This window comes from Schistocerca serialis, chromosome 3 (genome assembly GCF_023864345.2).
Source record: "Schistocerca serialis cubense isolate TAMUIC-IGC-003099 chromosome 3, iqSchSeri2.2, whole genome shotgun sequence".
Classification (NCBI taxonomy): domain Eukaryota; kingdom Metazoa; phylum Arthropoda; class Insecta; order Orthoptera; family Acrididae; genus Schistocerca; species Schistocerca serialis.
Genome location: NC_064640.1, coordinates 480,725,340 through 480,744,654, shown reverse-complemented (window position 1 = coordinate 480,744,654; position 19,315 = coordinate 480,725,340). Strand labels below are relative to the sequence as shown.

The window sequence follows — 19,315 nt, the reverse complement described above, 5'->3', positions numbered from 1 at the left end:
CATCGTTGTTTGGTTGCAAGTGGTCTCCAAGTAGCTGACAACTTGGGTCCATGGCTTCGTAGAGTCTGCGCCACACTCGACCCCATACCACCCGAAATCGGGACTCATCTGCCAGGCCACGGTTTTCCAGTGGTCTAGGGTCCAACTGATATGGCCACGAGCCTAGGAGAGGCGCTGCAAGCGATGTCGTGTTGTTAGCAAGGGCACCCAAGTCGATCGCCTGCTGCCGTAACCCATTAACGCAGAATTTCGTCGCACTATCCTAACGGACACGTTCGGCGTAGTCTCACATTGATACCTGCAGTTATTTCACGCATTCTTGCATGTCTGTTAGCTCTGACAAGTCAACGCAAACGCCGCTATTCTCGGTCGTTAAGTGAAGGCCGTCGGCCACTTCGTTACCCATGGTGAGATGTAATGCTTGAAATTTGTTATTCTCACCACATTCTTGATACTGTGGATCGCGGTACATTCAATTCTCCAACGATTTGCGAAATGGAGTGTCTGGAGCGTCTAGCTCCGGCTACCATCCCGCGTTCAAAGTCACTTAATTCACATCGTGCGGCCATAATCACGTTGGAAACCTTTTCACATGAATCACTTGAGTAAATACGACAACACCGCCAGAACACTGCCCGTTTATACCTCGTGCACGCAATACTACCGCCATCTGTGTACGTGCATATCGCTATCCTATGACTTGTCACCTGTGTGTAAATGTTTCATATGATAATTATGATAAAAATTATTACTGCTGAATTTCATTTGTACAGTTCGTACGAGTGACGATTTGGCAGCATTCGTCACAACTTGACGGTACTGCTTTTTCTAGTTTGAGGCTGGGACAAAAAGTGCCCTTTTTCGGTGGCCTTGTTCGCAAGCCGAGTGTGAGGGTTCCCCCACCACTAGTGGCAGCTCCGTGTGACAGTACTCCTTCATCCTTCCCAGCTGAGAGTCCAGTACTACACGCGCGTGCCAGAGGTAGTCTCAGAAGCCTGTAAGCATGTCAGCCGGCGCCGACGTTCCAGCCTGAACTGCCAATATTGACCCACTAACCACACTAAGATTCAGACACCTGACGGCTGATGTTTGTTACTAGGATTTGGGTTACTCGTTGTGCGCATGCGCTCAGAGCACTTTCCTCTTACATTTTTCCTCACCCTCTGTGACAAGGTCTCGTGCTGAAACTACAGTACTTGCAAAAGGAGATAGGGAAGGGGGAGACGCCGTGGTTCTAGCGCTAAACCCTGGACATCATGCCAAGGGACCAACATAATACATTCACTGACCATTTTTCCTATTAAAGTCTTAAGTGTGAAGGTAAAGAAGGCAAATATCATTTCTGTAAATCCCAGTTCGTGGGAAAATGAAAGGGTAGTTGCTTTGTTAGAAATTTGTGACAAACGGTGAGTCGAAAAGTACTTACTATGGAACAGACTTAAGAGTCGTTTGTCAGACGTAGACATAAGACACATTTGCCAAATAATAAGCAGGGGAAGGAGTTCTAAGAGTTTATCCATCTATTATGTATATACCTCGCATGCTTCAGTTTATAACACAATACAGCAGATTGTTAAGAAAAACCGTAAATTTGTTAAATCCTTGTACGGAATGTGGGGTAGACCTTTAATCCTACATGCTTTTCAAACGCGATTGTTTCGCTGTGCACGCTATTGTTCTACTCAGATAAGATACTATACAAAAAACGGAAATTCTTTTCATAGCCCTGTTATAGGCGTTCAAAGAACATTAACAGAATACTTTTTTGTGGTCAAATCACAGTGCGCGACGAGACCTCTACTCCAAGGCCCGTCCTGCCCCTCCAGATCCATGTGCTCGCCGGACACAGCGACGTGTAATGCATAAACTTGGCTGCCTTGACACCAACATGCCAGTGCTGTGTTTGATACACTGACGTTTCAGGCTGGTCCACTAACAATAATTGAATTTTCGGTTTACATCAAGGGGTAGAGTTTTAATTGTAAGGCTCCTTGTCACGGTTCGTGCGGCTCCCCCCGTTGGATGTTCGAGTCCTCCCTTGGGCATGGGTATGTGTGTTGTCCTTAGCGTAAGTTTGTTTAAGTTAGATTAAGCAGTGTGTAAGCTTAGGGACCGATAACTTCACCAGTTTGGTCCCGTAAGACCTTACCACAAATTTCCAATTTAATTGTAAGGGAAACCTAATAAACGTTCCGTCGACGGCGAGATCACCGGACATAGAGAAATAGTAAATAAGTAATTAAACGTAGTTCTGCTGAGCACTCCGCATGTGAAGAAACAACCGAAAACAAAATAATAGTAAGAAAATCATTAAAAATCATTCATGCTGCAGACCCCTGGCAATGGCTAAAGCAATCAGGCGAAACATATTTGGTTAAAAAAACAATAAAACTCATTAAGAGTTATTGTTAACTCCATCATGGATCTATCATCTTGGAAAACAGTGATAACAATAATAATGATAATAATAGTAATAACAATAACAATGTTAATGTTCTTCCATGGCCCAAATTTTCGCGTCTATACAGATGTGACGTGAATTTGGAACTGTCTACAAATTCTTGTTCCTTTCTCTACTGAGATTTATGGGTCGACACAAAATTCGTAGTAAAATTTTGTTTCAAAAGAACTTGAGTGATGTTTTCTTATTATTCCCAGCTGGGTCCCTGGATCAGCGATTTCTGGTAGAGTTAAGATACAGGAGCCGGTCACTGTCAGCGGGAGGCATGAATTAGTCGAAGACTCTCTCCTCTTAATTTGTGGTGAGTGGCATTCAATTCCCTCAATGTCAGTCTAATTTAGTTTCAGATGAATGGCGTGATTTCTTGGTAAAGGTCATGACAGATCCCTCACCAGGGCAGGCTTACGCAATTATGCTGTAGTCTTCTGACCTGTATAAGACGACCGCGTTCACTAGGCCATTGTCCTTGACATGTGGCAAATGTACGTCTTTACAGGCTTGCTACTCTAGAAGTGTTGCAAGCTACTGTTTATCATTAAATTTCGACAAAACCATTGTGTGTTTAATATGTTCTACGTCTCTCTTTCCATATCTGACATTACGTTAGCTTTTTATCTATGACGCACAAACAGCACAACAAAGTTAGAATTTATAGTCCTGCAGGAGCTATTCTCGAATTCGTTAGCAGTTCCTAATGTGACAATTAGGATATTTTACGCTGCTGTTAACATAAGTGGCAAGTTAAATCTCTGTACCAGACCTTGGATCGAAGCCGCGTTAATACGTTTCCGGGCACTTAACTGCACCACGTAAATCTTGCAGGTCATAGGCAGGATGGAATCCTTTCAGTACGCCACTGTGATCGAACAAAGGGGGGTACTGAACCGACGTAGAAGAGTTAGTTTTCAGTGACGGTAGAAAAATTTTCTTTTCTTCAAGCGACACGACCAAAAGGAATTCCTTGTGGAAAATTTATACAACACTTACTTTTCGTCAGTATAATTACGTTGTTAAATAATTATCCGGCATTGAATATCCACTTTTAGACGTGGTAGTCATTATTATTTTGTTAGTAAAACTACTACCGCAAGGGTGCTATTATTTTAACGGCTTTCTGGAACAAGTGATGGCGCTGTATTCTAAACAGTCTTAATTTTACGACAAAGTGGCAATGTCATTCCCACGTGAGTCTTATGCTACATTACCATTACGAAATACATACAGCTTTTGTATCTGCGTTCATTCTAACACGAGCAGTGCGCTCTCAATGTAATACACTACATTATTCTCGTGTTTACTGTACTAGATTCGCATTTTTGCAGCACATATCCCAGTCTGCCGTCCAGATGTGGATTTTGTTTGGTTTTTTTGAAATCTACGGCCTTCAATGCGGAAGGACCCGGGTTCGATTCATCGTACTTCCTAAGGTTTTTCTCTAAGATGGGGAGGTCTGGAAGAGGGTCAACATAGCTTCCTGAGACAAAATGAGGAACTGCTTGAATGAGGGAGCAGCAGCAGCATCATCTGGTCAGGATTCATCTACTGGCAATAACGGATGGAGGGGATGGCGAAATATTGATCACATGTTCCACGATTATAAGTTGTTCCTCGTATTGCCCTCAATTCAGTGGACTCGAATTCGAGAGGACGACGGTTCGAATCCGTGATTTTCCTAAATCGCTTCGGACAAATGCCGGGATGGTTCCTTTGAAAGAGCACGGCCAATTTCGTTCCTCATCCGTGACACAGTCGAAGCTTGTGCTCCGTCTCTCTAATGACCTCGTTCTCGTCGGGACGTTAAACCCTAAACTTACTTCCTTCCACCTTGAAGGCAGCAGTCGCCCAGTCGAAATAGCCCTAATGCATAATCGGTGGCCGGCCGTGGTGGCCGAGCGGTTCTAGGCGCTTCAAAAATGGTTCAGATGGCTCTGAGCACTATGGGACTCAACATCTTAGGTCATAAGTCCCCTAGAACTTAGAACTACTTAAGCCTAACTAACCTAAGGACATCACACACACCCATGCCCGAGGCAGGATTCGAACCTGCGACCGTAGCAGTCCCGCGGTTCCGGACTGCAGCGCCAGAACCGCACGGTCACCGCGGCCGGCTAGGCGCTTCGGTCTGGAACCGCGCGACTGCTGCGGTCGCAGGTTCGAATCCTGCCTCGGGCAAGGATGTGTGTGATGTCCTTAGGTTAGTTAGGTTTAAGTAGTTCTAGGGGACTGATGACCTCAAATGTTAAGTCCCATAGTGCTCAGAGCCATTTGAACCATAATTGGTGAGTGGTGTTAACCGTGATTTTCCTTAAATCGTTTGGAATAAATATCTGGTGGCCCCTTTGAAAAGGTCGTCGTTTTGCTGTCAGAGCTTCTGCTCAGTGTGCAGTGACGCTTCAGAACCTCATAGCATCCGGTTGCAAAATTAATAGGAACAATATTTCTAAGCGATACAAAATGGAACGAACTCGCGAGATCTGTAATGCAGAAGGCGCGTAAAAGACGTGGTTTTGTTGCCCGGAATTTGGAGAAGTACTATGTATCTGATACAGACCGCACACAACTCGCTAGTGCTCCTTTTTTGCAGCATTTGGGGTTCATGTACTACTACTGACAGCGGACGCCAAAGTAGATGAGAGGCGCTCTCGAGGGATCTTACCAGGTCGGTAAAACTTCCACAAACGTCTAACACATTGTCGGATAACTTAAATAAGAACGATGGAAGAAAGCCGACGTTGCTGTCGCGAAATCTTACAGTGTGGATTTTAAAAATAGGTATCAGAGGTAGACTAAGCAACAGTTGCGCTGTCTTCGTGGGACACCTCGCGTAGGTGTCGTCAAGATACGTGAGGATGCATTCGGAGTATCCAGAATGTCCTTTTCCTCGTTCCATATGCGAAGGGAGTTGGACAGGGAATGGCTAATACTGATAAAAAATTACCTTAAGTCATGAATTTAACAGTGGCTTTCGGACTATTCGTCTAGTTACAGATACAATCGTTGACGCAACGTCAAAGCCCACTCTTTTCCCTCTGGTTTATTTATTGATTGCATAAACATACATGGACCACGAAAGCATTTATACCCAGAATAATTTCCATGTGCTACGAGTAAATGAAGTGCAGGTATCAGGTTTTTATCAATATTTCATGACATGCCACCAGTTGTGTCTACTGCTGTGCAGAAGTGTGTCGATGAGGGACGTGTTGCGGCGGATGTGTATTCCGGGGAACAAGGAGGCTGAAAAGTTTCGTTCGCCTAATTGTACATTGTGCGTGTGCGCGTGTGTGCGTGTGTGCGTGTGTGCGTGTGTGCGTGTGTGCGTGTGTGCGTGTGTGCGTGTGTGTGTGTGTGTGTGTGTGTGCATATTGTTTAAAATGATCGGTCGATGTACTTTCGATCCGTAGAAGCACTACAGACTGTCATAGGACTGTCTCCCAAACAGTACTGCTACCGCCATTTTCCCATTTTCTTGCTTCTTTGACACCAACCGCGCCAGTGTACAGTCATTATATAAAGTACCCAACGGACTCCTAGCCGACCAACGGTGGTCGTATACCGATACTGATGCAGAAACTAGTCTTTCCGGACAAACGAGTGCATATCTGGACTGACGGCCGTTTGTTTAGTAACTCCTCACTCAGAAATCTTCGCTGACGATCTACCAGAATACGTGCTCGAGTCTAGTGGTTCAATTTGTTGTGAGCAGAGGTGCCCCGCTGTAGGATGTTAGTCCGCCCTCACGCCGTTCACCGCTTCACGAATGGCGCACCTACTCCTAACAACGACGTGCGATGAGGTCTGCAACCGGCTTACGGGACGGGGTGCACTTAACCGGCTACGCGGTGCTGATCACAAATCTATTACTGAATAAAGTAAGTAGCAACTAACTTCGTCACATGACTAGCTACCGTCAGGTTACAGCTGAAACAATTTCGGGTTCTTACCTTGCTGTGCAGCATGGAAACTGATACCTTGAAAAAGACGACAGTGGTACCAGAGAAGGTGATGAAACTCGTTTATAAAATGTTTAAAGTACGTCGATGATGTACAAATTTCGGAAGGACGGACACAATGCCGATGGTTGTGGAGATCAGAGTACTCTCTCAAAAGATGAAAAAAAGTGCTCACAATACGTGTTGAATCGACGATAAGCATAAATGTTAGTCATCAGTCTACTTATTTGTTTCATGTGGCCCTCAACGATTACTTCTCACAAGGGAACATCCCCATCGCACCCCCCTCAGATTTAGTTATAAGTTGGCACAGTGGATAGGCCTTGAAAAACTGAACACAGATCAATCGAGAAAACAGGAAGAAGTTGTGTGGAACTATGAAAAAATAAGCAAAATATACAAACTGGGTCGTCCATGCCTAAGATAGGCAATATTAAGGGCGATGTGAGCCGAGGAGCGCCGTGGTCCCGTGGTTAGCGTGAACAGCTGCGAAACGAGAGGTCTTTAGTTCGAATCTGCCATCGGCTGAAAATTTTGCTTTCTTTATTTTCGCAAAGTTATGATCTGTCCGTTCGTTCATTGACGTCTCTGTTCACTGTAATAAGTTTAGTGTCTGTGTTTTGCGACAGCACCGCAAAACCGTGCGATTAGTTGACGAAAGGACGTGTCTCTCCAATGGGAACCGAAAACATTTGATCGCAAGGTCATAGGTCAACCGATTCCTCCACAGGAAAACACGTCTGATATATTCTATACGACACTGGTGACAGCATGTGCGTCACATCACAGGAATATGTTGTCGACCCACCTAACTAGTACACTTGGCGAATGGGTAAAAAGATTCTTCTACCTTGCCCGATTTAGGTTTTCTTGTGGATGTAATAATCACTCCAAAAAAAGTGATGAAAACATAAGGGTTTGTCACATAAACTGAAAATAAAAAGTTAAAATTTTCGGTCGAGAGAAGATTTGAACCAAAGACCTCTAGTTTCGCAGCTGTTCGCGCTAACCACGGGACCATGGCTCTCCTCGTCTCACATTGCCCTTAATATTGCATATATTGCACATGGACGACCCAGTTTGTATATTTTGCTTATTTTTTCATAGTTCCACACAACTTCTTCCTGTTTTCTCGATCGATCTGTGTTCAGTTTTTCAAGGCCTATCCACTGTGCCAACTTATAACTAAATCTGAGGGGGGTGCGATGGGGAGGTTCCCTTGTCAGAGTAAAACACGAAGTCTTCAGTTATTTGTTGTATACAGAGTGCCCCAGCAGGATTGATCAGTACTCAAAAACGTGGGCTCTAAAGTGCATACTTTAAGAGCTACAAGCACTGGCTCATCTTCGCCACAGTGAAACACATCTCCTCTACTGAACAAGTTCTCATAGCACCTAAGGTATGCACTTCAGAGCCCATATATACCAGACTGTTTTTGCTTCGAACGATCGTTACTGTCATATCCCTGAATATTGACCATTCGTCTTGGGATATCCTATGTATTCTAAGCTCTGTCGTCCCCTACAGTTTTTCACTTTACCGTTCCCTGTAGTACTACAGAAGTTAATCAGGGGATGTAACACTGGTCCTATCTCCTACGCGTCCTTCCAATTAGTGTTTCCTACTTATTTCTTTCCACATTTGTTATCAGACTCCTTAATTTTCAGCATCCTTCCGCAACAGAATGTTTCAAATGCTTCGATTCTCTAATTTTCCATCATTTCCGCCGTCTGACTCGCTCCTTTACAATGCTGTGCTATTAAATGTGCTCCTTAGGGTTATTGAATGAGTTATCAAAAATATCTATCTGGTAGAAGAGTTTGATATAAGGAAGTTCCAGATTGGTTTCAGATGATGAAGCGTGGCTTCACTAACGTTAAACAGTCAATAAATGTGTGCAAAGTGCCAGTGTGCAAGAGTTACTGTCAAACGAGAATGCTCTTTTAAGTACACAGGTTTGTGTCCCTCCTAATAGTAGTCTGGCGCATTTTCTCTGGTTTTTCGGCAGATAGTGGCAGTTTCGTTTCTGCATTGAGCAGCTAAAGTCAACCCAAACGAATACTGTTCATCACATCTTTCATGCGACGCCCATTTGATAGAGCGGTCCCAAATTAGTCTATTATGATATTTGTTTAATAGATGTGCGTTAGCCGGCCGTTGTGGCCGAGAGGTTCTAGGCGCTTCAGTCGGGAACCGCGCTGCTGCCACGGTCGCATGTTCGAATCCCGCCTCGGACATGAATGTGTGTGATGTCCTTAGGTTAGTTAGGTTTAAGTAGTTCTAAGTCTAGGGGACTTATGACCTCAGATGTTAAGTCCCATAGTGCTCAGAGCCATTTGAAACATTTGATGTGCGTTAACATCTCGAGTTACACACGAGTAACAAGTACTCCAACAGCGAGAGTATCGTTCTGACAGCTACCGCCATGCAGCAGGAGCACTTCGTGTTTTACTGCCGATGTTAATGCATATCGATGGAACAAATGTTGCATGAAACTAATTTTAGAGTGTTCTGTAGAACGAGAACGGAAAACTTCGTGTTAAAAAAGCAGTTTGTTCGTAACTAGAAACAAACGGACACTTCCCGTCGACACGAGGCGTCGCATGAAAGATGTGATGAGCAGTACGGCTGTGATTCCAGTTACACATCTCAAAAACGAAACTGCAAGGCGAGTCCATTCGCCGAATATCCTCGTGTTTTAGGAGTTTCTCAACCTGCGCAATTCGATGCGGTCGAGCACCCATGAAAAGACGCAGGTGAGGAAGGAGTACACTGTCACAATAACGTTGACCAGTGAGTGTACAGGGTTCAAAGATTAGGATATCAGTATGCCCATGCTGTATGGCGTCTCTCTACAACATACCAACTGGAGCACCAAATCGTTCCTGGGCGTATTACATGTTCCCAGCTCTCGCCATATGAGGGTACGCCCAGCATTGTCGAATGTGATCGGTTTGGTGGTCCAGGTGTTTGGTTGTGGGAGGGATAATTTTGCATGGGCGTAATGACATCCAAATATTTGAACACAGTACACTTAACGATCTACGTTATAGTGATACTGTACTCATTAACCATGTGCGACTCTCCAGAGGTGCGTTCGGCCCTGACCATCATTTTCTAGTAAACAGTGGGGTATTCAAAATTTCTAGTCCTAATTGTGATAAGTTTTATATTGGGCTATTAGCAACTAGGTTGTCTGTACATAAACGCAGCTGGAGGTTACAGAATTATGACTCCACATTTGCTGAGCATGTACTGAGTGTGGGCCACGGCTAGCAGCCACGGTCCCAGCACGCAATCTTTTTCTTTCTATTCCTCCATTTGCCTCTGTTTATTTATTTTGTTATGATTGTCTATGTGATCTATATTATGTTAAAATTGTCAATTCTATCTTTTACTGTATTTCTGTATCACTTTCTACCTGTAATACCTCTTGATGTTTAACTTCGTCACTCTTGTCAAGTACTAATTTAATTACGACTGTTAATTTAAATAATTATGTAGACTGTATTTAGATTAAAGTTCAGTCTTGATCACGTTATGTCTGTTTTAATGAGTAACCGGTTTCGGTTTTTTCTATAAAACCATCATCAGACCCATTGGCTCCCTTAGGTTGGTAGGTGGAGCTCTCCTTGCTGCTGTGCAGTCAATTGATTGCACAGCAGCAAGGAGAGCTCCACCTACCAACCCAAGGGAGCCAATGGGTCTGATGATGGTTTTATAGAAAAAAACCGAAACCGGTTACTCATTAAAACAGACATAACGTGATCAAGACTGAACTTTAATCTAAATATAACAATTAATTGATCACTGTATTCCAAAAATGTTTACCAAAATTATGTAGACGCTTTTTTCGAGTTTAACGTTAATTTTTCCTGGTTTCATCACGTAACATTTATATACTGTTCAACTTTTTGCGTTTTTACTTGCATTACGACTAGGCTGTGGAATGTGACATTCACTGTATGTTCGTGCCTCAGTCTAGGTCAGTAACATCTTTTCCGTTGTTGAGTAGAAATATTGTGGCTGCTGCCTGCTGAAAAGTAATGCCATCGAATATATTATATGAAAACTCTTAAAGCTTTTAAAATAAAATAACCTTATTGACATTCAACGTATTTATTCTTCATGTTGTTACCCTGCCGGCGAACACATTCCTCCCAACGTGAGACCAGTTTATTAACACCATCACTATTTAAGGTTTGACTTTGCTGACGGAGCGACAACCTTACCTCTGCTTGCACATCTTCGTCACTGCAAGAGTGAAGTCCTCGAAGGTGTTCTTTAAGCTCTGGAAACAGGTGGAAACCGGATGGTGCCAAGTTGGGACTCTATGAAGGATGATCGATGACAGTGAACGCTAGTGTGTGGTCTGACATTGTCATGCTGAAGGAGAGGCTGCTCCATGTGTGGAGGAACTGTTCGAATTCGTGCTTTTTTTCTGAGGATCTCGCAGTACCGTGCAGAGTTTAAGGCGGCGCCTTCAGTCATGAATTCTCGTGATATACCCCATTTATCTGAGAGCTGAGTCTGTGTTTCCCGAAGATTTTCTCTGATGAGTTCATCAACCCGATTCCGATGAGTCTCGTCTATTGCCCTACGTGGTCGTCCGCTCCGAACTCTGTCACACACGTTTTTAGCCCCACCGTTTCCTTCATTACGAGCACGAACAACCCAGAGTCGCATATTACTGATGTCGATCCAAACCCCACCTTACACTGGTTTCATTCTTCTGTGGATTTCAGTTGGAGGCACGTTGTCGGCGGTTAGAAACTAGACTGCAGCACTCTGTTCCTAACGCACTGACATAATTACGTGACACATCCCCTAGTTACATTCTAAAATTCGGACACGTCTATCAGCAGACGGTTGCAACTTGCATCAGAAAAGCGGGAAAGTCAACCGAGTAATATGCATGGATTTTAGTACCACAACCGTTATTCTGAGCAGAAAAAAGAAGGCTAGGCAGTGCTTTTTGACACACCCTCGTAAATTCTTGGACTACGATAGTCATTTAAATTCTCATGACGACTTTGTAAGCCGCAAACTGGTAAACTAAATAAATTAATCCTGCCACATGGATAATGTTGGGCTTTTTCATTTGTTATACACTGAAGCGCAAAAGCAACTACTGTAGGCATGCGACTTCAAAACAGATATATGTAAACAGGCAGAATGCTGCACTGCCGTCGGCAACGCCTACATAAGACTACAAGTGTCTTGACACAGTTGTTGGATCGGTTACTGCTGCTACAATGGCAGGTTATCAAGATTTGAGTTTATACGTGGTGTTGCAGTCGGCGCACGAAAGATGGAACACCGCATCTCCGAAGTTGCGATGAAGTGGGGATTTTCCCTTATGACCATTCCACGAGTGTACCGTGAATATCAGCAATCCGATAAAACATCAAATCTCCGACACTGCTGCGGACGGAAAAATATCCTGCAAGAACTAGACCAACGACGATGAAGAGAATCGTAAAACGTCACAGGAGTGCAACCTTTCCGCAAGTTGCTGCGAATTTCAATGCCGGTCCATCAAAAAGTGTCAGCGTGCGAACCATTCAACGAAACATCGCCTATATGGGCTTTCGGAACCGAAGGCCCACTTCGTGTACCCTTGATGATTGCACGCCTCGCGTGGGCCCATCAACACCGACATTGGACGTTTGATGCTGGAAACATTTTGCCTGGTAGGACGAGTCTCGTTTCAAATGGTATCGAGCGGATGGACGTGTAAGAGTATGGAGACAACCTCATGAATCCATAGACCCTGCACCCAGCAGGGGACTGTTAAAGTTGGTGTAGGCTCTGTAATGGTGTGGGGCGTGTGCAGTTGGAGTGCTGTGGGACCCCTGATACGTCTAGATATGACTCTGACAGGTGACACGTACATAAGCATCCTGTCGGATCACCAGCATCGATTCATGTCCATTGTGCATTCCGACGGACTTAGGCAATTCCAGCAGGACAATGAGACACTCCGCACGTCCCGAATTGCTACAGAGTGGCTCCAGGAAAACTCTTCTGAGTTTAACCACTTCCGCTGGCCACCAAACTCCCCAGACATGAGCATTATGGAGCGAATCTGGGATGATGGACAGCTCTGCAGGATTAATGTTGTCTTTTCGCCCCAGCACTACTTCAGACGCTAGTCGAGTCCATGTCACGTCGTGTTGCGGCACTTCTGCGTACTCGCGGGGGCCCTATACGATATTACGCAGGTGTACCAGTTTCTTTGGCTCTTCAGTATATATCTTTCCACGTAAACATAACGATGCAGCTCTGAACGTAAGTTTGCGTTGTCAGATGTCATAACAGTGTATCGGAACAATTTGATTTGTTTCAGTGTAGAACTATGCAATTAAGTAATTTTGATACGACCACAATGCAGATTTATCATTTTGGATTAATTTTGCGTGTTTTGTACAGAAAAATCTCGTAAATTGTTTCACCGGCTTGGAATCAGCAAGTATGCTAGTAGTTGTTTGGTAGACAGTAGCAGAACTCCATGTTTGTAGTGGATCAGAGGATGCTGCTGTGTCTTGGGGGGGGGGGGGGGGTGGTTCAAGGAGTCTCGTATCTATCTGTGAGTGGAACTTTTCTTTTGTATGCCAGCAGTGGTGGGAGTGTCAATTTTCGCAACTTCTCAATCCCTTGTTCCTATCGCGGCGTTGTGTGACCTAGTAAACACTCATTCGGCTTTAAGTTTAAACGTAGGGCATTGTAATCCCTTCAGTGGATAATTATTCCTATCCCAACATGAGAAAGACTGATGTGTCTTTTGATAAATCGTCGGTACGGATCAGAAAATATCGTTCTTGCGTAACACAACTAACTCTTCATTCGCACGAAGTAACGAGTGCTATCGACAGGAGATGTCAAATTGATTCCCTATTTTTAGATATCAAGGAGGCTTTTGACGCCGTTACTTACAAAAGTCTTCTAATCAAATGGCGTGCCTATGAAATACCGCTTCAGTTGTGCGACTAAATTCGTGATTTCCTGATAGAAAGGTCACAGAACGTAGTAATCGACGTAAAATCGAGTTCCAGAACTGATATTCGGCGTTCCCAACGGAAGTGTTATAGGCCTTCTGCTGTTCCTAAGTTACGAGGGTTGCCCAGTAAATAATGCCCCATATTTTTTTCTCCAGAAGTATTTATTCCACAACAATCAAATTTACATATGTGAAAGACTGATGTTTTGTCTACTTGCTTTATTTTTCCACATAATCTCCTTCAAGTTCGACGGCCTTTTTCCAGCGAGACACAAGAGCGTGTATTCCCTGCCGGTAAAAATCTTTACTCTGCCTACGGAGCCAGGTTGTCACTTCGTGAATCACTTCTTCGTCATCGGCAAAACGTCTTCCACGAATGAAATTCTTCATTGGCCCAAACAAGTGAAAGTCTGAAGGAGCCAAATCGGGGCTGTAGGGTGGATGGGGTAACACTATCCAACCCAGTTTCGCGATGTGTTCACAAGTCCTCAAACTTGTGTGAGGACGAGCATTATCATGCTGAATCAAAACATCCTGTGGGTTAACATGACGCCCAAGGCGCCGGAAGCGCTGCTTAAGTTTGTCTAATGTTTTGACATAAGCCTCTGAATTAATGGTACTGCCTTTTGGCTTCACATCAATGAGAATTACGCCCTCGCAATCCCAAAACACAGTCATCATGACTTTTCCGGCTGAAGGAACTGTTTTGAAATTTTTCTTCTGTGGAGAATAAGCATGACGCCATTCCATCGATTGTCTTTTTGTTTCGGGCTCAAAATGATGCACCCAAGTTTCATCACCTGTCACAATCCGTGACAAAAAGGCCTCCCCGTCAACGTGAAAGCGTCGCAACAAATCGAAAGAAATGTCTTTTCTTTGGGATTTGTGATCGACAGTAAGACACCGAGGAACCCATCTTGCACACACTTTTGAGTATCCAAGCTGATTGATAATCACATCCACACTTCCTTTGCTTACTGACAACTCCAGTGCCAATTGTCGAGTCGTAATGCGTCGATCCCGTCGAATGAGAACATCAGCCCGCTGCAACATGTCAGGCGTGACAGCCGTGGGAGGCCTTCCCGACCGCGGCAAATCTCGGAGCTCCGCAGCGCCGCCCTCTGATGCTTTCACCCTCTGTGCCCAGCGACCAACAGTACTCCTAACGACTGCAGATGTTCCGTAGACGTTGCACAAGCGTTTATGAATATTGTCCACGGTTTCTTCCTCTGCTACGAGAAATTCAATCACTGCACGTTGTTTCTGACGGATGTTACTTGCAGACGCCATTTTAGAACATTCCTACACCACCGCTCTCTGTCGGAGGAAATTTAAACTTTGCGTACACACGCGGGAAACTTCAAATAACTCGCACCTAAAGTGTCACATTTCTAATATTTTTTATTTCGGAGAAAAAAAATATGGGGCATTATTTACTGGGCAACCCTCGTACATAAACGATTGAGGAGATCCGAGCAGCCGTCTTAGATGGTTTGTAAATGATCTGTCATTTACCATCTAGTAAAATCATCAGATCAAAAAGACATGCTATCTTTATTGTGCGAAAAGTGGCAATTGTCTCTCGATAAGGAAAAGTGTCAGGTCATCTACGTGTGTACGAAAAGAAACCCGTTAAATTTCAGTTACCCGATAAATCATACAAAGTTAAAGACTGTCAATTCGACTAAATACCTAGGAATTACAATTACAAATAGCTTAAATGGGAACGATCTCACAGATAATGTTGGGGGGAAGGCAAAACAAAGACTAAGTTTTATTGGCAGAACGCTTAGAAGATGCAACAGGTCTAATAAACAGACTCAGTCCTCTGCTCGAGTATTGCTGTTTTGTGTGGTATCCTTTACGGATAGGATTGACGGAGGATATCGAAAAAGTTCAAAGAAGGGCGCTCGTTTTGTATTACTGCGAAGTACGTGGGAGAACGTCATGGATATGATTAACGAGTTGGGTTGGCAGTCGTTAAAACAAAGGCGTTTTTCGTTGCGACGAGATAGTTGAACGAAATTTCTGTCACCAACGTCCCCCGGAATGTGAAAATATTTTATTGTCTACCACCTACATAGCGAGAAATGATCATCATAATAAAATATAAGAGAAATCAGACCTCGTAAAAAACGATTAAAGTGTTGATTTTTCCCACGCGCGATAAATGTGAAACAGTAGAGAAATAGTCTGAAACTAATTCGAAGAACCATCTGCCAGGCACTTAAGTGCGAGCTGCAAAGGTAGGTAGAGAGATAGGACTGTGCAGTTTATCAAGTGTCATTTTCTCACTGCTACAGAACACTGAAGAGACGACAGTGCTGGTTAATGCCGATGCGACTACATGAAAGTAATCTTCACATACGGAGACGCGCAACAAGGCCTCTTAATTCTAATACTGCAGGGGTGGGAGAAGATAATTCTGCCTTGTCCACTGTCTCTATACGGCCGTGGAGTTATGCTGTTATGGAGTTTTATGTTGTATGTGCGTACATGCGCGATCATTGATATCAGATATCTGTGCAATAAATTACGAGAACGCTCTTTCATAATTCACTCATGGTGTAGGGGAAGATGAAAGGGAGGAAGACAGGGATTTATCGTCCCGTCGACGAAGAACTCGTAACAGACGAAGGGCAAGTGAGATTAGACAATAGTGTTGAAGGAAACAGGTCGTGTCTAATAGAAAAGATCCACCTAGCATTCTCTTTAAGCGATTTACGGAAACTACAGGAAACCTAAATATGGAAGAGTCCACAAATGAGTGTCCAGTATCCTAATTACTGGCCCACGTTACTTGGTCTATATGATACTCTTACAATAATTTGTATGAATGTGAACATACCGCGCGATAGAGAAGTCTAAAATAAGGCTAAATAGAACCCAAATATTGCCGTAATTAAAATGAGAAGCGGAAGGGTACTCGGCATGATGCAGAGGTGGAGTTAACTTCAATTTTTTTGAAACTGTGTGTTGTTCAGTAATGAAAGAAAAGAGTGAACTTGAAACTGCACAATAGTTTTGTTCATTTAGAGTTTAAAATCACCAACGGGAGTTCATCCAATGCCTGTGAAGATTCCTTAAGACGGCGTCCGAGACTCCACAGCTTTGACTGATTAAAATCACATGTTCTTTTCACGTGTTACAACGATAAGCAAGTAACTTCAGCAAAGAGAAAAACCGAATGGAAACATCAGTCTCCATCTAGCATTACCACTACCAGAAAATGCGACAACTTGAAAAATCTTAGCCCGCATCTCGTGGTCGTGCGGTAGCGTTCTCGCTTCCCACGCCCGGGTTCCCGGGTTCGATTCCCGGCGGGGTCAGGGATTTTCTCTGCCTCGTGATGGCTGGGTGTTGTGTGATGTCCTTAGGTTAGTTAGGTTTAAGTAGTTCTAAGTTCTAGGGGACTGATGACCATAGATGTTAAGTCCCATAGTGCTCAGAGCCATTTGAACCATTTTTTTGAAAAATCTTCATGGACTTTCTAACGTTTTACCCTATGGATGGCGTGTGTAATGGGAAGATAATAGCACAATATTACTTCAGAACCAATTATTGCTATTTGTAACTTTCTTCTTTAATAACCCAAGAGAATAGTGTTTGTTGTCTATTGCAATAATCAGTTGTGATCTGTGTGCTTTTATGGCGCGTGTACACAAAACGCAAATAAATTTGTATAAATAAAAATCTAAATATTCGTTTGTTCAGAATTGTGTATCTCAGAAAGTTCTTGACAGATTGCCTTGAAATGACCGATTGCTTTTAAATTTTGACACAACTGTGCATTCTAATGTATACCAAACATCTCAAAATTTGCCTTTCCGATTTACTTAAATTTCTTATACGTTACTGTAAAAAAAAACGTTTACACCCCCCCCCCCCCCCCCCACACACACACACACACTACACACATTATGTGATAGCGAAACGTTGTTAGCAAACAGAAAAGTTGTATTTATGGCTTACTGGTTTATGATTAGAGTACTACTACAACAACAACTACTACTACTACTACTACTACTACTACTACTACTACATAATTTGCAGTAACTATAAACAAGGCTCAGCGTCTGTGAGAGGAGGGGGAAGAGGCAGGAGGAGAAGGAGAAGAGAGAGTGAGAGAGAGCGGGGGGGGGGGGGAGGGGGGAGGAGAATAGGACGTATATTCAATTCCCATACTTATTAGAAACATTTGCTTTTTCTTTTCTTTCTTTTCCGTTTAACCAACTGAGTCACAGCAAAGCGTGGCTGGGTACAGCTAGTAGATTAGTAATTAAATAAATAAAATCACATGCGGTCATGGTTGTCGGGGTTGAAGCGGGGATCTTCCGTAAAACATCTTTCCATTCAACACATCTGTGGCGGTCAACACGTGCCTGTTATATAACTGAAGCATTACTGTAATTTCTGCACAGTGGGAAGCTTAGCCCATGGCAGACGCTGTTGCATCATCTATGCAGACAAGTGCACAGCTGTTTGCCCTCAGACGCAGAGCTAACAATTCATACGGAACTATAGGGCCATCACTTGCTGTGGTCCCATTGGGTGGTCCTTTTCAGACAAGAGAAAGTGCTGTTTGAACTACGTTTACGTCATGTGCAACCAGTGTTAATCACTCACCGATGGTACATTGTTCTACACCCCCCGGCTCTGAATCCATTCAGGCTACCCCTTGGGTGCTGACTCTTCCGTAAATGTTAGTGTAGGACATGTATTCTTGAGTGAATTACAATATTAGTGTGAGAAAGATGATTATTTTATTTAAAACACACACACACACACACACACACACACACACACACACACACACACACACACACACCACAGGAGGGAGAGAGAGAGAGAGAGAGAGAGAGAGAGAGAAGAAACAAGCGTCTTGCCATGAATAGGTGTTTCAATAAATTTGTGTGCACTTTAAGTTGTTATCCTGTGTGGTTTCGTTAAAGATAACTGGTTTTGTTGCAGAACGCGGGCCCCGCGCCGAGTCCGCTGGGGCAGATGCCTCCCAACGACGGGATGCCTGGTGGGCCGATGCCGCCCGGCTTCTTCCCAGTAAGTACTCGGCGAGCGTGCCTCCGTCGCTGTTTGTCGTTGCCTGTGATGCTTGCACGATTGTTCTCCCTTTGTTTGGATGTGACCAGCCCGTCCACACCACCTACTCCTGCATCTGCACACTACCCCTGTCTGTCGCTACAGCCAGCCATACTTACCCACAACCCTTCAGCTGTCGTCTCTCTTGCAGGTTTGGACTCTCACAGGTAACTATTTACATGTTCCAGACTTGCATGTGTGTGCTGCCTGTGTGTGCACGCGTGTCGATGTTACCCTAACGGCTGCGTTCGTTGTGTGATACATTGGTCTAATCAGACTGGAACGGAAGCGCGCCGGGTGAAGAACGACATCGCGTCTGAATGGTAGTGGATAAGAAACATCGAAAGATGCAGAAACATCGACTGATGCCGAACATTGGCACGATCTCTCTAAAACTGGTATGTGATTATCTTCCGGAAGTAAGATATTGTGGCGAAAGCTGAATAATATAAGCTGTAAAATAAAAACAAAAGGAAGTTGGAAGACTAGTATTTTTTTAGCGATTATCACACAGATGAAGCTTCGTGGAGGATATCAAATGGAAAACTAGTCATCACTTTGACAAGAGCGTCATGGACCCCGTAATGATAGGTACACACGTTGTCTACAAAGGCGTTGTAACAGTTTCGTGGGAATACCAATAATGGAGTAAATGTTGTAAAAGATGGCAGTCGGCAAGCGTCGGACTACAGAGACAAGACTGACGTTCGGCAAGATCTATGTTGCTGCGTCGAAACATACATCCGGCATGACTGAGGCATGTAATTGTTAACTTAAGTAAGCCAACATACATGTTGAACATCC

The 19,315-nt window shown here is 43.9% G+C and overlaps 1 protein-coding gene across 6 annotated transcripts in view; it reads left to right on the top strand.

The window, feature by feature from the left end:
* The window catches only part of LOC126470368 (single-stranded DNA-binding protein 3), a 377,943-nt gene that overhangs the window by 264,795 nt on the left and 93,833 nt on the right, over positions 1-19,315 (top strand). For all 6 annotated transcript variants that reach the window (XM_050098180.1, XM_050098178.1, XM_050098175.1 and 3 more), the window contains exon 6: positions 18,386-18,472. In XM_050098180.1, the coding sequence (XP_049954137.1) occupies positions 18,386-18,472 (87 nt within the window). The remainder of the gene's footprint in view (positions 1-18,385; positions 18,473-19,315) is intronic.